Source organism: Scyliorhinus torazame, chromosome 6, assembly GCF_047496885.1.
Source record: "Scyliorhinus torazame isolate Kashiwa2021f chromosome 6, sScyTor2.1, whole genome shotgun sequence".
In the NCBI taxonomy this organism is placed as follows: Eukaryota; Metazoa; Chordata; class Chondrichthyes; order Carcharhiniformes; family Scyliorhinidae; genus Scyliorhinus; species Scyliorhinus torazame.
Window position 1 is genome coordinate 7922273 of NC_092712.1, and position 22693 is coordinate 7944965.

Here is a 22693-nt window from a genome sequence, read left to right on the forward strand (position 1 = left end):
GCTTGGCCCTCGCAGCCCTCTGCAGATCCGCTCCACCGCTCAGCAGCCAGCGATCCCAGCTGCGGCGCAGAAGTATCCGCTCAATACAACAAGGCATGCCAGATTCCGGTCCCAACAGCCCAACAGACCCTGATGCTGACTGCCTCAAGTCTCCATATCGGGTGGGCATCATAACTACACATGAGCTGGCCTCCACCACACCTACGCAACGCCTCTCGATCCTCAGTGTGGATCTCGACGACGAGTGGTCTGCTGTCCTCACAGTGAACAAGGCTCGCATCCGATTTAAACTGGACACCATCGCGTCTGCGAACCTCATCTCACAATCCGACCTCGACACCATCCGGGCCCGACCAAGCATTCTTCCACCGGCCTGCCAGCTCCTTGACTACAATGGCAATGCCATAGCTGCCAGTGGCTCCTGTCAACTATGGTTTTCCAACAAGGCGATCAAGGCAACGTTACGATTTGAGATCGTCGGGCCTGACAGAGCGTCCCTGCTCGGTGCTCACGCCTGCAAGCTCCTGAACCTGGTTCAGCGAATCCACACCATGTCATCATCACCGGCGGCAGCCTCGCCTGATGGAAATTTGCAAGACAACATAGACGACATTATCACGCAGTACCACAGCGTATTCGATGGAATGTGCACGCTCCCGTACCGATACAAAATACTGCTCCAGCCCAACGCCACCCCTGTCATCCATGCACCTCGCCGGGTGTCGGCGCCCCTCAAGGATCGTCTGAAAAAGCAACTACAGGACCTCCAAGACCAGGGCATCATCTCAAAGGTCACGGAGCCAACAGACTGGGTCAGCTCCATGGTCTGCGTCAAGAAGCCGTCAGGGGAGCTCCGCATTTGCATTGATCCCAAGGATCTAAACCGCAACATCATGCGGGAGCATTACCCGATCCCGAAGCGTGAAGAGTTAACCAGTGAGATGGCTCAGGCCTAATTCTTCACTAAGCTGGACGCCTCCCGGGGTTTTTGGCAAATACAGCTGGATGTGTCCAGTCGCAAGCTGTGCACGTTCAACACCCCGTTCGGCCGCTACTGTTACAACCGCATGCCTCTCGGTGTCATATCTGCCTCCGAGGTGTTTCATCGCATCATGGAGCAGATGATGGAGGGCATCGAGGGGGTGCGAGTATACGTGGACGATGTGATTATCTGGTCCACAACGCCCCAGGAACACATCGCTCGCCTCGAGCAGGCCTTCCAGCGAATTCATGAACATGGTCTCCAGCTCAACAGGGCCAAGTGCTCCTTTGGTCAATCTGATATAAAGTTTCTAGGCGTCCACATCTCGCGGCAGGGTGTGCGGCCAGACGGCGACAAGGTCTTGGCGATCAACGCCATGAAGACCCCGGAGGACAAGAAGGCGGTCCTCCGCTTCGTCGCGATGGTCAACTTTCTCGGGAAATTCATTCCCAATATGGTCTCCCACACCACGGCCCTCCGCCATCTCGTCAAGAAGTCAACGGAATTCCAGTGGCTGCCCGCACATGAAGCGGAATGGCGTGAGCTGAAGGCAAAGCTCACCACAGCCCCAGTTCTAGCGTTCTCGACCCAACCAAGGAAACCAAGATATCGACTGATGCAAGCCAGGACGGCATTGGGGCGGTGCTCCTTCAGCGAGATGACTCCTCGTCCTGGGCTCCAGTGGCGTATGCCTCCAGGGCCATGACGCCCACTGAGCAGCGGTACGCTCAGATTGAGAAGGACTGTCTGGGTCTCCTGACAGGAATAGTCAAGTTTCATGACTATGTTTACGGCCTGACAAAATTCACGGTGGAAACGGACCACAGGCCTTTAGTCCATATAATCCAGAAGGATTTAAATGACATGACCTCGGTTACAGCGAATTCTTCTTCGACTCCGCCGCTATGACTTCGAACTTGTCTACGCGCCAGGCAAAGAGCTGATCATTGCAGATGCCCTTTCCCGGTCCATCACCACACCGTGTGAACAAGGTGACTTCATCTGCCACATAGAGGCACAAGTGCAATTGTGTGCCTCCAACCTCCCAGCCTCTGACGAACGGGTGGTCCAAATCCATGAGGAAACGGCCAAGGATCCTTTACTGCAGCGTGTGATGCAGCACCTTACCCATGGCTGGCAGAAGGGACAATGTCCCCAATTCTTTAATGTTAAAGACGAGCTGACGGTGGTGGAGGGAATCCTTCTGGAACTCGACAGGATCGTTATTCCGCAAAGCATGCAGGCTATGGTGCTGGGTCAACTCCATGAGGGTCACCTTGGAGTCGAGAAATGCCGACGCAGAGCTCGGGAGGCGGTTTACTGGCCGGGCATTAACCAGGACATTGCCGACACGGTCCTCAACTGCCCCACCTGTCAGAGGTTTCAACCGGCTCAACCCAAGGAAACGCTGCAACAGCACGAGATCGTGACCTCTCCGTGGTCCAAAGTAGGTGTAGACCTTTTTCACGCCAAGGGGCGTGACTACGTACTCCTGGTCGACTACTTCTCTAGTTACCCAGAAGTGGTGAAACTGTCCGACCTCACATCGAAGGCGGTAATCAAAGCCTGCAAAGAAACGTTCGCCAGGCACGGGATTCCGCTCACGGTAATGAGCGACAACGGTCCTTGCTTTTACAGCCAGGAATGGTCTGATTTTGCACAGTCCTACAACTTCCGTCACGTAACCTCCAGTCCCCACTACCCGCAATCAAACGGGAAGGCCGAGAAAGGGGTCCATATTGTAAAGCGTTTTCTGTGCAAAGTTGCAGACTCAGGCTCCGACTTCAACCTACCGATGCTGGCATACAGGGCGAGCCCACTGCCCACTGGGTTGTCTCCAGCGCAGATGCTCATGAATCGCACTCTGAGGACCACAGTTCCAGCCATCCACGTTCCAGACCTTGACCACCTCATGGTACTACAAAATGTGCAGTTGCCTGAGGGCGGTTGGTCAGCCACCGCTGTTGTTGTCCAACTAGTTGCCCCGAGGACTTTCATTGTTCGCATGGCTGATGGCTCCCTGCTACGGCGCAACAGATGGGCATTGCGAAGAGTTCCACGCCCACCACCTGACCGCAGTGCTCCGCTGGCTATCATGCTTCCTCCGGACGTACCCTGCCACGAGGCCACCAATCTGCCAGCGATCCTGCCGGCCCACGTGACCACCGGGATGCCAGCGATCCTGCCTCTCCATGTGCAGGCGGCTCCTGATCCACCTCTGCGGCGATCGACAAGAATTCGTCGCCGACCACAAAGACTGAATCCATCGACTTAACTCTTGTAAATATTGCTTAGTTTGCCATGTATCTGCACTATCGGCACCTTCCCATGTATATACGTTTGTTCAATCACCGTTTGTATATAGTCAGGCATATATATATATATATACATACGTCAATATTTATTTAACTCAAAAAAAAAAAAGGGGGCAGATGTCATAATCCCCACGCATGTATATAATGAGATGCAGACAGGCAGTGATTGACACACAGGATGACCAGTAAGCACACAGCACAGTGCAGCCAATCACCAGACAGGACACCACCACTATAAAGCCAGAGGGCACTAGGTTTCCCGCTCTCTCGGGACCCAGCCACTGAGACAGTCAGAGTCCACGAGCTAGTCGCACAAACACCATGCGGTAGCTAGTAAGTCTGGTCAGGCTACTACAAGGTCTCCAGTCAGTTCACTATAGTGTCGACCCACAGCTGAATATGTACAGCAGTTCATCGAGTTGAAGAAAACAGTGTTGGATCTTCTCCTGTGTTAGACGTCTGTTTCTAGCTTCCCTGCATCGAGTGCAGTCCACATCGAACCAACCTGCCTAACACATCACTCCCGGGGAGAACAAAGAACAATACAGCACAGGAACAGGCCCTTCGGCCCTCCAAGCCTGTACCGGTCATGATATCATCCTTGGTCAAAACCCTCAGCACTTCCTTGTGCCGTATCCCTCTATACCCGTCCTATCCATGTGTTTGTCAAGATGCCTTTTGAACGCCGTTAATGTATCTGCTTCCACAGCCTCCCCTGGCCACGCGTTCCAGGCACTCTCCACCCTCTGTGTAAAAAACCTGCCTCGCACATCTCCTCTAAACTTTACCCCATGGACCTTAAACCTATGCCCCCTGGTGACTGACCCCTCCACCCTGGGAAAGAGTGCCTGCCCATCCACTCTATCCATGCCCCTCAGAATCTTGTCGACCTCTATCAGGTCACCCCTCAACCTCAGTCTTTCTAATGAAAACAGTCCGAGTCTATTCAGCCTCTCCGCATAGCTAACACCCTCCAGACCCGGCAACATCCTGGTAAACCTCCTCTGCACCCTCTCCAAAGCCTCCACATCCTTCTGGTACTGTGGCCACCAGAATTCTGCGCAATATTCCAAGTGCGGCCTTACCAAGGTTCTATACAACTGTAGCATGACTTGCCAGTTTTTATACTCGATGCCCCGTCCAATGAAGGCAAGCATTCCGTCTGCTTTCTTGACGACCTTGTCCACTTGTGTTGCCACCTTCAAAGATCTGTGGACCTGCCGCCCAGATCTCTCTGTCTTTCTATATTCCTAAGAGTTTTACCATTCATGGTATAATTCCCCTCTATGTTAGACCCACCAAAATACATTGCCTCACATTTGTCTGGATTAAACTCCATTTGCCATTTCTCTGCCCAAGTCTCCAACCTATCTATGTCCTGCTGTATCTCTGACAATCCTCAACACTCTCTGCCACTCCACCAACCTTGGTGTCATCCGCAAACTTACTAATCAGACCAGCGACATTTTCCTCCAAATCGTTTATGTATATCATGATGCACTATCAACTCCGACGAGACGAGAGTAGAGAGTAATCGAGGCTTTATTAAGCAGAGATGTGTGGCCTCCTACAGCAGCTGCCGAAATGGCTGCAGCTCGGTGAGCACACACATTTATACTCCGCCTACTGGGCGGAGGCAGCAGGCAGGGATCTACCCCCGTACCTGTATTACATCTTGTATGTGATATATACAACAGTGGTGACTACCAGACACCACAAACAACAGAGGCCCCAGCACAGACCCCTGTGGAACACCACTAGTCACAACCTTCCATTCAGAAAAACTGAAGCCAATGTAAGCAACATCCACCGCCCTCCCCTCATCAATCATCTTTGTCACCTCCTCAAAAACTCGATCAAGTTGGTGAGGCACGACCTCCCCTTCACAAAACCATGCTGCCTATCGCAAATGAGTCTATTTGTTTCCAAATGGGTATAAATCCTGTCCCTGAGAATTCTCTCCAATAATTTACCTACCCTGACGTGAGGCTCACCGGCCTATAGTTTCCAGGATTATCCCTGCTACCTTTCTGAAACAGCAGTACCACATTAGCTATTCTCCAGTCCTCTGGGATCTGTAGCCAATGAGGTTACAAAGATGTCAGTCAAGGCCCAGCAATTTCCTCCCCTCAATATTCTGGGATAAATCCCATCCGGCCCAGGAGACTTATCCACCTTAATATCTTTTAAAAGACCCAATATCTCCTCCTTTTCGATGTTGACATGATCCAGACTGTCCACACGCCCTACCCAAGGATCATCTTCCACAAAGTCCTTGGCCAGGATTCTCTGGCGGGGTGATCCTCTGTTATGCCAGCGTCCGGGGGTTTCCTGACAGCGTGGGGCTGCCCCACAATGGGAAACCCCATTGACAGGCCGACGTAACGGAGATTCCCGCCGGCCGGTTGGGGCAGAAATGTGGCGGGCCAGAGCATCCCGGCCCTTTTCTTCAGTGAACATTAATGCAAAGTACTCATCTCGCCCATTTCCTCTGGCTGAACACATAGATTCCCCCCACTGTCCTTAAGTGGTCCAATCCTTTCCCTGGTCACCCTCTTGCATTTTACACATGAATAAAAAACTTTGAGATTCACCTTAATCCTACTTGCCAAGGACTTTTCATGACCCCTCCTAATTTCCCGCATAAGTACCTTCCTACTTTCTTTGTACTCCTCAAGGGTTTCGACTGTCCCCACCCTTCTAGACTGTACAAAAGTCTCCTTTTTCTTTTTGACAAGGTTCACAATATCCCTCGTTATCCAAGTCTCCCTAAACTTCCCATACTTATCCTTCGTTCTCCCAGTAACGTGACTTTCCTGAATCCTAATCAACTATCGCTTGAAAGGCTCCCACATGTCCGATGTTGATTTACCCTCCAACAGCCGCACCCAATCCAAATTCTTCAATTCCTGTCTAATGTTAGTGTAATTTGCCTTTCCCCAGTTTAGCCCCTTAACGCGAGGGTTACCCTCATCCCTGGCCATAGGTACCCTACAACTTACTGAATTGTGGTCACTACTCCCAAAATGTTACCCGACTGAAACTTCAACCACCTGTCCAGGCTCATTCCCCAATACCAGGTCCAGTACTGCCCCTTCCCTAGTTGGACTATCGACACATTGCATCAAGAAGGCTTCCTGGATACACCTTACAAACTCTGCCCCATCCAAACCCCGAGCACGAAGTGAGTCCCAGTCAATATAGTGGAAATTTAAAATCCCCGACCACAACAATCCTGTTACTTTTGCACTTTTCCAAAACCGGTGACTAGTGGTGTGCCTCAGGAGTCTGTGTTGGGACCACAACTTTTCACAATATACATTAATGATCTGGAGGAAGGAACTGAAGGCACTGTTACTAAGTTTGCAGATGATACAAAGACCTGTAGAGGCACAGGTAGTATTGAGGAAGCAGGGGGGCTGCAGAAGGACTTGGACAGGCTAGGAGAGTGGGCAATGAAGTGGCAGATGGAGTACAATGTGGACAAGTGTGAGGTTATGAACTCTGGAAGGAGGAATGGAGGCATAGACTATTTTCTAAATGGAAAAGGTTTTGGAAATCAGAAGCGCAAAGGGAGCGAGGGAAGGTGGGAAATAGCAGGGACGCTGGCAAGAATTTTAAATTCCTCTCTGTCCACAGGAGAGGTGCTGGGGGCTGGAGGATAGTCAAGGTGGTTCCATTATTCAAGAAGGGAGGAAGGGATAAACCAGGAAACGACAGGCCAGACAGTCTAACCTCAGTGGTGGGGAAACTATTGGAAGCAATTCTGAGAGACAGAATTAATCTGCATTTTGAGAGGCCGGGATTAATCAGGAACAGTCAGCATGGGTTTGTTAAGGGGAGGTCATGTCTGACCAACTCAGTTGAACTTTTCAAAGAGGTGACCTGGTGTGTAGATGATGGAACTGCATTTGACGTAGTCTACTTGGAATTCAGCAAGGCTTTTTATAAGGTCCAACATGGGAGACTGACAGCAAAGGTCAGAGCCCACGGCATCCAAGGAAAGTTGTCAAATTGGTTCCAGAATTGGCTGAGTGGCAGGAAGCAGAGGGTGATGGGCGAGGGGTGTTTCTCTGGCTGGATTTTTGGATTTTGTTTATTGTCATGTGTACCGAGGTACAGTGAAAAGTATTTTTCTGCGAGCTGCTCAACAGCTCATTAAGAACACGGAAAGAAAATAAAAGAAAAAGAAAAGCATACAGCAGAGGGCAGTAGAGCGGAGCTGCTGATTGGCTGTTGCAAGGGAAATTTGCATACCTCCGTTGTGGTCACCCGAACTTGAAGGTGGTTTGCGGAGGAGCTGTTGTCCAGTGACACTTAAACCCGAAACACTTCTTCAGTGTTTCCCTCCCTACCCCCTCCTCTAACCAAAAAAAAACAACCGCTGTATAGATCAAGAGGAAGGTTCGAGGGCAGGTAGAAGTGGAAAGAAGTTGAACCGTGACGTCACAGGCTGCAGGTAAGAGATTGGCTGGTGACTGGTAAGTAGTTTTTATTTTATTTTCCCTCAGGTGTTATCGTGCAGGGCGCAGAGGTTGCTGAGTGAGTGCTTGCTGAGAAGGGGAGTGAATAACAGGTAAGCTCTTTCTTTTTCTTTTTTTTATCCAGAGGGGATGGCAGGGAAGGTAGTGCAATGTTCCTCCTGCAGAACGTTTGAGGTGAGGGACGCCGTCAGTGTCCCTGCTGATTTCATCTGTGGGAAGTGTACCCATCTCCAGCTCCTCAGAAACCGCGTTAGGGAACTGGAGCTGGAGCTGGATGAACTTCGGATCATTCGGGAGGCAGAGGTGGTCATAGATAGAAGCTTCAGGGATGTAGTTACTCCGAAGAATAAAGATAGATGGGTGACGGTGAGAGGGGCTGGGAGGAAGCAGTCAGTACAGGGATCCCCTGTGGTCGTTCCCCTTAGTAACAAGTATACCGCTTTGGATACTGTTGGGGGGGACAACTTACCAGAGGTAAGCCATGGGGTGCAGGTCTCTGGCACAGAGTCTGTCCCTGTTGCTCAGAAGGGAAGGGAGAGAGTAGTAGAGTATTAGTCATTGGAGACTCCATAGTTAGGGGGATAGATAGGAGATTCTGTGGGAACGAGAGAGACTCGCGGTTGGTGTGTTGCCTCCCAGGTGCCAGGGTGCGTGATGTCTCGGATCGTGTTTTCGGGATCCTTAAGGGGGAGGGGAAGCAGCCCCAAGTCGTGGTCCACATAGGTACCAACGACATAGGTAGGAAAAGGGATAGGGATGTAAGGCAGGAATTCAGGGAGCTAGGGTGGAAACTTAGATCTAGGACAAACAGAGTTATTATCTCTGGGTTGTTACCTGTGCCACGTGATAGCGAGACGAGGAATAGGGAGAGAGAGGAGTTGAACACGTGGCTACAGGGATGGTGCAGGAGGGAGGGTTTCAGATTTCTGGATAATTGGGGCTCATCCTGGGGTCGGTGGGACCTCTACAAACGGGATTGTCTACACCTGGACCAGAGGGGTACCAATATCCTGGGGGGGAAATTTGCTAATGCTCTTCGGGAGGGTTTAAACTAGTTCAGCAGGGGCTTGGGAACCTGAATTGTAGCTCCAGTATACAGGAGGTTGAGAGTAGTGAGGTCATGAGTCAGGTTTCAAAGTTGCAGGAGTGTACCGGCAGGCAGGAAGGTGGTTTAAAGTGTGTCTTCTTCAATGCCAGGAGCATCCGGAATAAGATGGGTTCCTGGGACTTCGATGTTATGGCCATTTCGGAGACATGGATAGAGCAGGGACAGGAATGGTTGTTTCAGGTGTCGGGGTTTAGATATTTCAGTAAGCTCAGGGAAGGTGGTAAAAGAGGGGGAGGTGTGGCATTGTTAGTCAAGGACAGTATTACGGTGGCAGAAAGGACGGTTGATGAGGACTCGTCTACTGAGGTGGTATGGGCTGAGGTTAGAAACAGGAAAGGAGAGGTCACCTGTTAGGGGGTTTCCATAGGCCTCCGAAAAGTTACAGAGATGTAGGGGAAAGGATTGCAAAGATGATTCTGGATAGGAGCGAAAGCAACAGGGTAGTTGTTATGGGGGACTTTAACTTTCCAAATATTGACTGGAAATGCTATAGTTCGAGTACTTTAGATGGGTCCGTTTTGGTCCAATGTGTGCAGGAGGGTTTCCTGACACAGTCTGTAGATAGGCCAACGAGAGGCGAGGCCATATTGGATTTGGTACTGGGTAATGAACCAGGACAGGTGTTAGATTTGGAGGTAGGTGAGCACTTTGGTGATAGTGACCACACTTCGATTACGTTTACTTTAGTGATGGAAAGGGATAGGTATATACCGCAGGGCAAGAGTTATATCTGGGGGAACGGCAATTATGATGCGATGAGGCAAGACTTAGGATGCATAGGATGGAGAGGAAAACTGCAGGGATGGGCACAATGGAAATGTGGAGCTTGTTCAAGGAACAGCTACTGCGTGTCCTTGATAAGTACGTACCTGTCAGGCAGGGAGGAAGTGGTCGAGCAAGGTGGTTTACTAAGGCACTCAAAACACTTGTCAAGAGGAAGAAGGAGGCTTATGTAAAGATGAGACATGAAGGTTCAGTTAGGGCGCTCGAGAGTTACAAGTTAGCTAGGAAGGACCTAAAGAGAGAGCTAAGAAGAGCCAGGAGGGGACATGAGTAGTCTTTGGCAGGTAGGATCAAGGATAACCCTAAAGCTTTCTATAGATATGTCAGGAATAAAATAATGACTGGGGTAAGAGTAGGGCCAGTCAAGGACAGTAGTGGGAAGTTGTGCTTGGAGTCCGAGGAGATAGGAGAGGTGCTAAATGAATATTTTTCATCAGTATTCACACAGGAAAAAGACAATGTTGTCGAGGAGAATAATGAGATTCAGGCTACTAGACTAGAAGGGCTTGATGTTCATAAGGAGGAGGTGTTAACATTTCTGGAAAGTGTGAAAATAGATAAGTCCCCTGGGACGGATGGGATTTATCCTAGGGTTCTCTGGGAAGCTAGGGAGGAGATTGCTGAGCCTTTGGCTTTGATCTTTAAGTTATATTTGTCTACAGGAATAGTGCCAGAAGACTGGAGGATAGCAAATGTTGTCCCCTTGTTCAAGAAGGGGAGTAGAGACAACCCCGGTAACTATAGACCAGTGAGTCTTATTTCTGTTGTGGGCAAAATCTTGGAAAGGTTTATAAGAGATAGGGTGTATAATCATCTGGAAAGGAATAATTTGATTAGACATAGTCAACACGGTTTTGTGAAGGGTAGGTCATGCCTCACAAACCTTATTGAGTTCTTTGAGAAGGTGACCAAACAGGTGGATGAGGGTAAAGCAGTTGATGTGGTGTATATGGATTTCAGTAAAGCGTTTGATCAGGTTTCCCACGGTAGGCTACTGCAGAAAATACAGAGGGATGGGATTCAGGGAGATTGAGCAGTTTGGATCAGAAATTGGCTAGCTGGAAGAAGACAAAGGGTGGTGGTTGATGGGAAGTGTTCAGCCTGGAGTCCAGTTACTAGTGGTGTACCACAAGGATCTGTTTTGGGGCCACTGCTGTTTGTCATTTTTATAAATGTCATGGAGGAGGGCTTAGAAGGATGGGTGAGTAAATTTGCAGATGACACTAAAGTCGGTGGAGTTGTGGACAGTGCGGGAGGATGTTACAAGTTACAGAGGGACATAGATAAGCTGCAGCGCTGGGCTGAGAGGTGGCAAATGGAGTTTAATGCAGAAAAGTGTGAGGTGATTCATTTTGGAAGGAATAACAGGAAGACAGAGTACTGGGCTCATGGTAAGATTCTTGGCAGTGTGGATGAGCAGAGAGATCTCGGTGTCCATGTACATCGATCCCTGAAAGTTGACTCCCAGGTTGAGAGGGTTGTTAAGAAGGCTTTTATTAGTAGAGGGATTGGTTAGCTTTTATTGGTAGAGGGATTGAGTTTCGGAGCAATGAGGTCATGTTGCAGCTGTACAAAATTCTGGTGCGGCCGCATTTGGAGTATTGCGTGCAATTCTGGTCGCCACATTATAGGAAGGATGTGGAAGCATTGGAAAGGGTGCAGAGGAGATTTACCAGAATGTTGTCTGGTATGGAGGGAAGATCTTACGAGGAAAGGCTGAGGGACTTGAGGCTGTTTTCGTTAGAGAGAAGAAGGTTAAGAGGTGACTTAATTGAGGCATACAAGATGATCAGAGGATTGGATAGGGTGGACAGTGAGAGCCTTTTTCCTCGGATGGTGATGTCTAGCACGAGGGGACATAGCTTTAAATTGAGGGGAGATAGATATAGGACAGATGTCAGAGGTAGGTTTTTTACTCAGAGAGTAGTCAGGGCGTGGAATGCCCTGCCTGTAACAGCAGTGCACTCGCCAACACTAAGGGCATTCAAATGATCATTGGATAGACAAATGGACGATAAGGGAATAGTGTAGATGGGCTTTAGAGTGGTTTCACAGGTCGGCGCAACATCGAGGGCCGAAGGGCCTGTACTGCGCTGTAATGCTCTATGTTCTATGGTCTATGTTCTACATAATAGGGCAACACAAGGTACACAATGTAACTAAAGACAGCAAAAACAGCGCCAGAGGAGAGAGCCGGGAGATTTAAAAAGCGCGGGAGGAGAGAGCCGGGACAGCGAAAACAGCGCCGGAGGAAAGAGCCGGGAGATTTTAAAAGCGCGGGAGGAGAGAGTCGGGACAGCAAAAACAGCGCGGGAGGAGAGAGCCGGGTCAGTGCTGGGAGAGGTGAGTGCACAAAAGGTGTGGCAGGAGTGCCTTTAGACACGGAGTGCTGATTGGAACAGAGTGCATCTGAGTTTAGGTGAGTGACTGAGTGCTGATTGGAACAGAGTGCATCTGAGTTTAGGTGAGTGACTGAGTTCGGGTGAGTGGCTGTGTTTTTGTTGGTGTTCGGGTTTATCCTTGAGGTTGTATAAAGAATTTTTTTTTTAAATATTTAAATTAATTAACTAGTTGAATATGGCTGGACAGGTGATGTGCTGTTGCTGGATGATGATGGAACTGGTGGATCCCATCGAGACCGACGGTGACCACATCTGCAGCAAGTGTTGGCTGCTCGAGGAACTTCGGCTCAGAATTGATGAGCTGGAGACCGAGCTGCACACACTGCGGCACATCAGGGAGGGGAACATTACCTGGACTCTTTGTTTCAGGAGGCAGTCACACCCGGTAGAATAAGTTCTGTTAATTCGGACAGTGGTCAGGGACAGAGTGGTGTGGCTGCAAGGGAGGCAGGTAGGGGGATCCTGAGTTTAGGAGTTGAGGAGCCTCAGCCCTTGACCTTGTCCAACAGGTATGAGGTACTTGCTCCCTGTGTGGATGAGGAAGAGGGCTGTAGGGAGGATGCGTTGACTGACCACTGCACCGTGGTACAGGAAGCCATTCAAGAGGGGGGAGCAAAAAGACAAGTGGTAGTTGTAGGGGATTCTATAATTAGGGGGATTGATGGCATTCTTTGTAAGCCAGATCGAGAGTCCCGCATGGTATGTTGCCTGCCCGGTGCCAGGGTGAGGGACATCTCTGATCGGCTTGAAAGGATTTTGGAGAGGGAGGGGGAGGATCCAGTTGTTGTGGTCCACGTTGGGACTAACAACAGAGGTAAGACTAGGAAAGAGGACCTGTTTGGGGATTATCAAACACTAGGGACTAAATTAAAGAACAGGTCCTCCAGAGTTATAATCTCTGGATTACTACCCGAGCCACGTGCCAATTGGCATAGGGTTGAAAAAATTAGAGAAGTTAACACGTGGCTAAAGGAGTGGTGCGGGAAGACTTCCGGGTGCGGCTATGCAGAGCTAGGTCGCATATTCGGTAGCTCCCGCTTGGAACTTTTGGGATCTTTTACAGGGCCCCCACGGCATTTGTTTGACATTTCCCGGTGTGGGAAGAAGGCTGCAGCATTCCCCTGACAGTGTCCCCCAGGAATGTTGTGTCTTTTGGCTGCCAGACCCGGCAGAAACAGTAAAAGATTTGGCTTGAGCTGCAGGTTTAGATAAAAGCCTCTTCCAGCATGCAGGCGGGGGAAGGGCAAGCTTAAAGCTGTAATCTGACTTGACTCTATCAAAGGTGAATTCTAGCAGCAGAGGGAACAACTGTGAAAAGATCTACCAGGGCCATTGAAGAAGCGGGGACGAGGCTTCTGGTGGCGGCCATTGAGGAGTAGGTCGCGCATTCGTCAGCTCCCGTCTGGAACAGACTCCCAGACCTTTTTCAGGAGTTTCCATAGACTTTTTGGGGCAGACTGGTGAAACGAACACTGCCAAAAGGAGTCCCTCTCGACTTCCGGTTGCGGCTATGCGGAGCTAAGCCGCACGATTCGGCAGCTCCCGCTACCACGGACGTTCAGGCTCGTTAGAGGAGTCCCAACGGAACTTTTTTTTTTTTTGACGCAGCCCGTGGGGAAGGGAAGAGAGAGGTCCCCCTCCAACTTCTATGAAACGGACCAGAAGTGTAACGGCCAAAGGAGCGGCACTGGAGCAACGGGAGAAGCGAGGGGAAGAAAAGAAAATGGCGGCGGCCAGGGACAAAGGGGAGCTGCAGGGGTGTGGTGTTGGGTGCTCTGGTGCACAGATGAGCCAACACAGTTGTATGTGGTACAACTCTATTTTATTTTAACTCTTATAATACAGTTCGTTCTGGATACTCTGCACGTGCTGTCTCCCTGAGTGTGTCGTGTAGTAGATCTGTCCTGGTCCTCCTCTGCAGCTAATACTGACCACCGGGGGTCGTGTCTGTGCTTTTATATCTTTCTGTCATTGGTTGTGGTGTTGTGTGTTCTGATTTGTCTGTTGGTGTGTCTATCATGATGTGTGTGTTTGAATATCATGACAAGGGGTTCATCAAGCGCTGCTTCGAGGAGCAGCGCGAGGAGATGCGCAAGGAGATGTTGGCGCCTATGCTTTCGGCAATTGAAGGACTCGGGATCACCCAGAAGGCCCACGAAGCTAAGATCCAGGAGGTACAGAAAAGAGTCAGTCAGACTGTAGCTGTATAGAACCTTAGTTAGGCCACACTTGGAGTATAGTGTTCAATTCTGGTCGCCACACTACCAGAAGGATGTGGAGGCTTTAGAGAGGGTGCAGAAGAGATTTACCAGAATGTTGCCTGGTATGGAGGGCATTAGCTATGAGGAGCGGTTGAATAAACTCGGTTTGTTCTCACTGGAACGAAGGAGGTTGAGGGGAGACCTGATAGAGGTCTACAAAATTATGAGGGGCATAGACAGAGTGGATAGTCAGAGGCTTTTCCCCAGGGTAAAGGGGTCAATTACTAGGGGGCATAGGTTTAAGGTGAGAGGGGCAAGGTTTAGAGTAGATGTACGAGGCAAGTTGTTTACGCAGAGGGTAGTGGGTGCCTGGAACTCGCTACCGGAGGAGGTGGTGGAAGCAGGGACGATAGTGACATTTAAGGGGCATCTTGACAAATGCATGAATAGGATGGGAATAGAGGGATGCGGACCCAGGAAGTGTAGAAGATTGTAGTTTAGTCGGGCAGCATGGTCGGCACGGGCTTGGAGGGCCGAAGGGCCTGTTCCTGTGCTGTACATTTCTTTGTTCTTTGTTCTTTGTTCTTAGAAAAAGGACGAGCTCGAGGGCCTGGCGGTGAGAGTGGAGCAGAACGAGGCGCTACACAAGAGAAGGGCGGGAAGACTTGAAGACCTGGAGAACAGGTTGAGGAGAAAGAATCTGCGAATCCTGGGTCTCCCTGAGGGAGTGGAGGGGCTGATGCCGGGGCATACGTGAGCACGATGCTCGAGGCGATGATGAGCACGAAGGCCCCTTCGAGGCCGCTGGAGTTGGACGGGGCACATCGGGTGCTGGCGAAGAAGCCCCAGGCAAATGAGCCGCCAAGGGCGATGGTGGTGAGGTTCCACCGGTTCACGGACAGAGAATGGGTCCTGAGATGGGCCAAGAAGGAGCGGAGCAGTAAGTGGGACAATGCAGAGATCCGAATATAGCCGGACTGGAGCACGGAGGTTGCAAAGCGGAGAGCGGGTTTCAACCGGGCCAAAGCGGCGTTGTACCGGAAAGAAGTGAAATTTGGAATGCTGTAGCCAGCACGACTGTGGGTCACATACAAGGGCCAACACTATTACTTCGAAACGCCTGAGGAGGCGTGGACCTTTGTCCAAACCGAAAAGTTGGACTCTAACTGAGGGTTTGTGAGGGTGGGGGGGATGTTTTGGGGTTGATGTGTGATGGTTGTTGTATATAGAGGGTCAATCACGCGCAGGAAATGTTACATGGGCTGGGGGAGAGAGACAAGGCCGCGACAAGAGCTGCGCCAGAGGGGGCGGAGCGGGCTTTGGAAAGGCGGGAAGGGGAACGAAGGAATGCATATGGATTGGGAGACTCCCACGCGGGGAGGTCAATGGGACGGCGGGTGAAGCCGGGGTCAGCAGGCGTCAGCTGACTTACGGGAGTGACATGGGGGAGCAAAAAAGCTAGACAGGGGTCTAGCGGGGGGTTGGGGAGGGGTGGGGGGGAAAGGGTTGCTGCTGCCCTGGCCGAAAGGGAATGGGACACAAGAGGTGGTCGGGACGGGGGTCCCCCCTCCGGGGAGACTGGAGGGTGAGGGAGGCGTTGACACGGGACTGGCCCAGAAAAGGAGATGGCTAGTCAGCGGGGCGTGGGGGGGGGGAGGTGAGAGCCCCTCCAATCCGTCTGATAACGTGGAATGTGAGGGGCCTGAATGGGCCGGTGAAGAGGGCTCGAGTGTTCGCGCACTTAAAGGGACTGAAGGCGGACGTGGCCATGCTCCAAGAGACACACCTGAAGGTGGCGGACCAGGTCAGGCTAAGAAAGGGATGGGTAGGACAGGTATTCCACTCGGGACTGGACGCGAAGAATAGAGGGGTGGCAATATTGGTGGGAAAGCGGGTGTCATTTGAGGCCAAGACTATCGTAGCGGACAATGGAGGGCGATATGTAATGGTGAGCGGTAGGCTGCAAGGGATGTGGGTGGTGTTGGTGAACGTATACGCCCCGAACTGGGATGATGCAGGATTCATGAAGCGCATGTTGGGGTGCATTCTGGACCTGGAGAAAGGAGGCCTGATAATGGGAGGGGACTTCAATACAGTGTTGGATACAGCACTGGACCGCTCCAAATCAAGGGCTGGAAAGAGGCCGGCGGCGGCCAAGGTGCTCAGGGGGTTTATGGATCAGATGGGGGGAGTGGACCCATGGCGGTTTGCAAGGCCGCAGGCCAGGGAATTTTCTTTCTTCTCCCATGTACACAAAGCCTACTCCCGGATAGATTTCTTTGTTCTGGGTAGGGCGCTCATCCCGAGGGTGGAGGGGACGAAGTATTCGGCTATAGCTGTTTCGGACCATGCCCCGCACTGGGTGGAACTGGAGCTGGGAGAGGAGAGGGACCAACGCCCGTTGTGGCGGCTGGATGTGGGACTGCTGGCGGACGAGGTGGTGTGTGGGAAGGTGAGGGGGTGTATCGAAAGGTACTTGGAGGCCAACGACAACGGGGAGGTGCGGGTGGGGGTGGTATGGGAGGCGTTGAAGGCGATGATCAGGGGAGAGCTAATTTCCATTACGGCTCATAGGGAGAAGACAGAGGGTATGGAAAGGGAGAGGTTAGTGGGGGAGATTTTGAGAGTGGACAGGAGATACGCAGAGGCCCCGGAGGAAAGATTACTTGGGGAAAGACGACGGCTCCAGACGGAGTTTGACCTGTTGACCACAGGGAAGGTGGAGGTACAGTGGAGGAAAGCGCAGGGGGCGACCTACGAGTATGGGGAAAAGGCTAGTCGGATGCTGGCACACCAGCTCTGTAAGAGGATGGCAGCGAGGGAAATAGGGGGAGTCAACGATGGAAGGGGAGCCACGGTTCGGAGTGCGACGAAAATCAACGAGGTATTCAAGGCCTTTTATGAAGAGCTGTACAGATCCCAGCCCCCAGCAGGGGAAGAGGGGATGAGACGATTCCTAGATCAGCTGAGATTCCCGAGGGTGGAGGAGCAAGAGGTGGCTGGTTTGGGGGCACCAATTGGGTTGGAGGAGCTGAGCAAGGGTTTGGGGAGCATGCAGGCGGGGAAGGCCCCGGGACTGGACGGATTCCCGGTGGAGTTCTACAGGAAGTACGCAGACTTGTTGGCCCCGCTACTGGTGAGGACCTTTAATGAGGCAAGAGAGGAGGGGACCCTGCCCCTGACAATGTCGGAAACGACAATTTCTTTGATCCTAAAGCAGGACAAGGACCCACTGCAATGTGGATCGTACAGGCCGATCTCGCTCCTCAATGTGGATGCAAAGTTGCTGGCAAAAGTGCTGGCCTCGAGGATCGAGGACTGTGTCCCAGGGGTAATCCACGAGGACCAGACGGGATTTGTAAAGGGCAGGCAACTAAACACCAATGTGCGGCGGCTCTTAAACGTGATAATGATGCCATCGGAGGAGGGAGAGGCAGAGATAGTGGCAGCTATGGACGCGGAGAAGGCCTTTGACCGAGTAGAGTGGGAGTACCTCTGGGAGGTGCTGCGTAGGTTTGGGTTCGGGGTAGGGTTTATCAATTGGGTTAAGCTCCTTTACAGAGCCCCGATGGCAAGTGTAGTGACGAACCGGCGGATGTCGGAGTACTTTCGACTGTACCGAGGGACGAGGCAGGGGTGCCACTTGTCCCCCCTGTTATTCGCATTGGCGATTGAACCATTGGCCATGTCATTGAGGGAGTCTAATAAATGGAGGGGGGTGGTCCGAGGGGGAGAAGAGCATCGGGTGTCGCTATATGCGGATGACCTGTTGCTGTACGTGGCGGATCCAATGGAGGAGATGGTGGAGGTCATGCAGACTCTAAGGGAGTTTGGGGAGTTTTCGGGCAATAAGCTCAATGTAGGGAAGAGTGAGCTCTTTGTATTACAGGCGGGGGACCAAGAAAGAGGGATGGGGACCTACCGCTGAGGAGGGCGGAGGGGAGCTTTCGGTATCTGGGGATCCAGATAGCCAGGAGTTGGGGGACCCTACATAAACTGAATCTGACGAGGTTGGTGGAACAAATGGAGGAGGATTTCAAAAGATGGGACATGTTACCGCTCTCGCTGGCGGGTAGAGTGCAGTCGGTCAAAATGGTGGTCCTTCCGAGGTTTCTGTTTGTGTTTCAGTGCCTTCCCATCGTGATCACTAAGGTCTTTTTTAAGAGAGTAGGCAGGAGTATTATGGGGTTTGTGTGGGCGAATAAGACCCCAAGAGTAAGGAGAGGGTTCCTGGAACGCAGTAGGTACCGAGGAGGGTTGGCGCTGCCAAACCTGGGGAGCTACTAGTGGGCAGCAAATGTGGCAATGATCCGCAAGTGGGTTATGGAGGGAGAGGGGGCGGCATGGAAGAGGATGGAGATGGTGTCCTGCAAAGGAACGAGCCTGGGGGCGTTGGTGACGGCACCGCTGCCGCTCTCGCCGACAAAGTATACCACAAGCCCGGTGGTGGCGGCAACGCTAAGGATCTGGGGCCAGTGGAGACGGCACCGGGGTGCAATGGGAGCATCGGTGTGGTCCCTGATCAGGGGTAACCACCGGTTTGTCCCGGGGAAGATGGACGGGGGGTTCCAGAGCTGGCATCGGGCGGGGATTGGAAGAATGGGGGACCTGTTCATCGACGGGACGTTTGCGAGCCTAGGGGCACTGGAGGAGAAGTTTGAGTTACCCCCGGGAAATGCCTTTAGATATATGCAGGTGAGGGCTTTTGTGAGGCGACAGGTGAGGGAATTCCCGTTGCTCCCGGCACAAGACGTTCAAGATAGGGTGATCTCGGGTGTATGGGTCGGGGAGGGCAAGGTGTCGGAAATACACCAGGAGTTGAAAGAAGAGGGGGAAGCGCTGGTAGAAGAGTTGAAGGGTAAATGGGAGGAGGAGCTGGGGACGAGATCGAGGAAGGTCTGTGGGTGATGCCCTAGGTAGGGTTAATTCCTCCTCTTCGTGTGCCAGGCTCAGCCTGATCCAATTTAAGGTGGTCCACAGAGCGCACTTGACGGGGGCGAGGTTGAGTAGGTTCTTTGGGGTAGAGGACAGATGTGGAAGGTGTTCAGGGAGCCCGGCGAACCATGTCCATATGTTTTGGTCATGCCCGGCACTGGAGGGGTTCTGGAGAGGAGTGGCGGGAGCAATATCTCAGGTGGTGAAAGTCCGGGTCAAGCCAAGTTGGGGGCTAGCAATATTTGGAGTAGTGGACGAACCGGGAGTGCAGGAGGCGAAAGAGGCCGGAATTCTGGCCTTTGCGTCCCTAGTAGCCCGGCGAAGGATCTTGCTAATGTGGAAGGAGGCGAAGCCCCCCAGCATTGAGGCCTGGATTAACGACATGGCGGGGTTCATAAAGTTGGAGAGGATTAAGTTCGCCTTGAGAGGGTCTGCGCAGGGGTTCTACAGGAGATAACATGAAGGGTTGGGGAAACTGGCACGTACGGGTGAGGGCCTGTGTACAAAGCTGTGTAAATATATCATTTTGCCATGTATATATCTTGCTCTGCGCGATTTCTCGTTTTTTTTTGTTGCGGGGCGGGGGGGGGGGGGTTATTGTTTGTAAGGGAGAAAAATTGTGTTAAAAAACTTTCATAAATATATATATTTTTAAAAGGAGTGGTGCGGGAAAGAGGGATTCCATTTCATGGGGCATTGGCATCAGTACTGGGGCAGGAGGGACCTGTACCGTTGGGACAGTCTTCACCTGAACCATTCTGGGACCAGTTTTCTCGCGAATAGGATAAATAGGTTGGTCACAAGGACTTTAAACTAGCAAGTTGGGGGGAAGGGAAGTGTAAAGATATGGACAGTATAATGGTTAATGGAGAGCAAGGCAGCAGGTTACGTGACAGGTTATTATGTAGAGATATGGGTTCAAAGACAAGGAAAATTAGGAGAAAGGGTAAGAGGAAAAATAAATTGCGAAAAGTTACTGATCAAGGTGTTAGGATTCATAACAAAGACATAAAAAACAGCATAAGTGTACTTTACCTGAATGCTCGTAGTATACGAAATAAGGTAAATGAGTTGATGGCGCAAATCATCGTGAATGACTATGATTTAGTGGCCATTACTGAAACATGGTTAAAAGATGGTCACGACTGGGAGTTAAATATCCAAGGGTATCAGACTATACAAAAGGATAGAATGGACGGTAAGGGCGGTGGTGTAGCTTTGTTGTTTAAGGATGGCATCCGGGCAATAGTAAGGGATGATATTGGTGCTATGGAGGACAAGGTTGAATCAATTTGGGTGGAAATCAGGAATAGTAAGGCGAAAAGGTCACTGATAGGAATAGACTATAGGCCACCAAATAGTAACAGGATGGTAGGGCAGGCACTAAGCAAAGAAATAACGGATGCATGTAGAAATGTTACAGCAGTTATCATGGGAGATTTTAATCTGCATGTCGATTGGTTTAACCAGGTCGGTCAAGGCAGCCTTGAGGAGGAGTTTATAGAATGTGTCCGGGATAAGTTCCTGGAACAGTATGTAATGGAACCTACGAGGGAACAAGCGGTCCTAGATCTGGTCCTGTGTAATGAGGCAGGATTGATTAATGATCTCATAGTTCGGGATCCTCTTGGAAGGAGCGACCACAATATGGTGGAATTTAAAATACAATTGGTTTTGACCGGTGCGGACCCAATGGGCTGAAGGGCCGTTTCTGTGCTCTGTGACAACATGAAGCGAGTTGTTGTGACCTGGAACTCCCTTAAAGGATGGTGGAAGCAGATTCAATAAGAACTTTCTGAATGCAATTGGATGAGTCGGGTGGCACGCTAGCACAGTGGCTAGCACTGTTGCTTCACAGCGCCAGGGACCCGGGTTCGATTCCCGGCTTGGGTCACTGTCTGTGCGGAGTCTGCACATCCTCCCCGTGTCTGCGTGGGTTTCCTCCGGGTGCTCCAGTTTCCTCCCACAAGTCCCGAAAGACGTACTGTTAGGTGAATTGGACATTCTGAATTCTCCTTCTGTGAACCCGAACAGGCGGCGGAAAGTGGCGACTAGGGGATTTTCACAGTAACTTCATTGCGGTGTTAATGTAAGCCTACTTGTGACAATAATAAAAATTATCATTATTATTTAACTTGCCACGTATCAGCCCGAGCCTGGATATTGTCCAGGTCTTGCTGCGTTTGGACAGGGACTGCGTCAGTATCTGAGGAGTCGCGAATGGTGCTGAACATTGTGCAGTCATCCGCAAACATCCCCACTTCTGACCTTCGGATGGAAGGGAGGTCATTGCTGAAGTGGCTGAAGATGGTTGGGCCGAGGACAAATGTGACTGCAGTTAGCTGACGTTTTCCCCCCGATTCCCACTGAGTCCGGATTTGCTCCAACAGCTTGATGCCACACTCTGTCAAACGCTGCCTTGATGTCATTGGCAGTCACTCTCCAACTCAGTTGTTTGAACCAAGGCTGCAACGAGGTCAGGAGCTGAGTGAACCTGCGGAATTCAAAGTCAGCGTCCAGGAGCAGGTTATTGCTGAGTAAGCGTAACTTCATTGCACTGTTGATGAAAAAAGATTGAAAAATGCTCCATTCCTGGCAGATAATAGTGAGATGGAGACAGAGTGAGACACGGCCAGAGAGAGGGTCAAGGGAATCAGTGGGAGGAGAATTTGGCGAGGTGAAATCTCAGAGCAGAGCTGGACAGTAGAAGATGAGGGTGAGTAGGTCGGCAGGCTCGTTATTCTGGGCTGTCTTTCCAATGTGCTTTCTTCCGATTTTTCCCACAGGTTTCTGAGTTGGACTCCAAAAATGGAATTGGAAATGACGAGATGGGGAAAGTGATTCGACAGCGGCACCAGTTAGCATTGCTCGACTGCTCTGATGCACACGGCAACACTCCTCTGTCAGAGGCTGCCGGGGGGGGACATCCTGAGGCCATTCAATTCTTAATTGACAAAGGAGCGAATGTAAACTCAAAGGTATTTGCGTAGTTAGTGTAGGAGAAAACATTGTGTCCCTCCGTGTGTCCCTCCATGTGTCCCTGTTGGTCTCTCCGTGTGTCCCTCCAGGTGTACCTGTGTGTCTCTCCGTGTGTCCCTGTGTGTCCCTCCGTGTGGCCCTGTGTGTCCCTCCATGTGTCCCTGTGTGTCTCTCCATGTGTCCCTGTGTGTCTCTCTGTGTGTCCCTGTGTGTCTCTCCGTGTGTCCCTGTGTGTCTCTCCGTATGGCCCTGTGTGTCCATGTGTGTCCCTGTGTGTCCCTCCATGTGTCCCTGTGTGTCCCTCCATGTGTCCCTGTGTGTGTCCCTGTGTGTCCCTCCATGTGTGTCTCCGTGTGTCCCTGTGTGTCCCTCCATGTGTCCCTGTGTGTCCCTGTGTGTCTCTGTGTGTCTCTCCGTGTGTCCCTGTGTGTCCCTCCATGTGTCCGTGTGTCTCTCCGTGTGACCCTGTGCGTCCCTGTGTGTTCCTCCTTGTGTGTCCCTGTG

At 51.3% G+C, this 22693-nt stretch overlaps 1 protein-coding gene across 6 annotated transcripts in view; it reads left to right on the forward strand.

The window, feature by feature from the left end:
- Window positions 1-22693, forward strand: part of LOC140424662 (IQ motif and ankyrin repeat domain-containing protein 1-like) — a 775223-nt gene that overhangs the window by 230605 nt on the left and 521925 nt on the right. For all 6 annotated transcript variants that reach the window (XM_072507911.1, XM_072507913.1, XM_072507908.1 and 3 more), the window contains one exon: window positions 21997-22188. In XM_072507911.1, the coding sequence (XP_072364012.1) occupies window positions 21997-22188 (192 nt within the window). The remainder of the gene's footprint in view (window positions 1-21996; window positions 22189-22693) is intronic.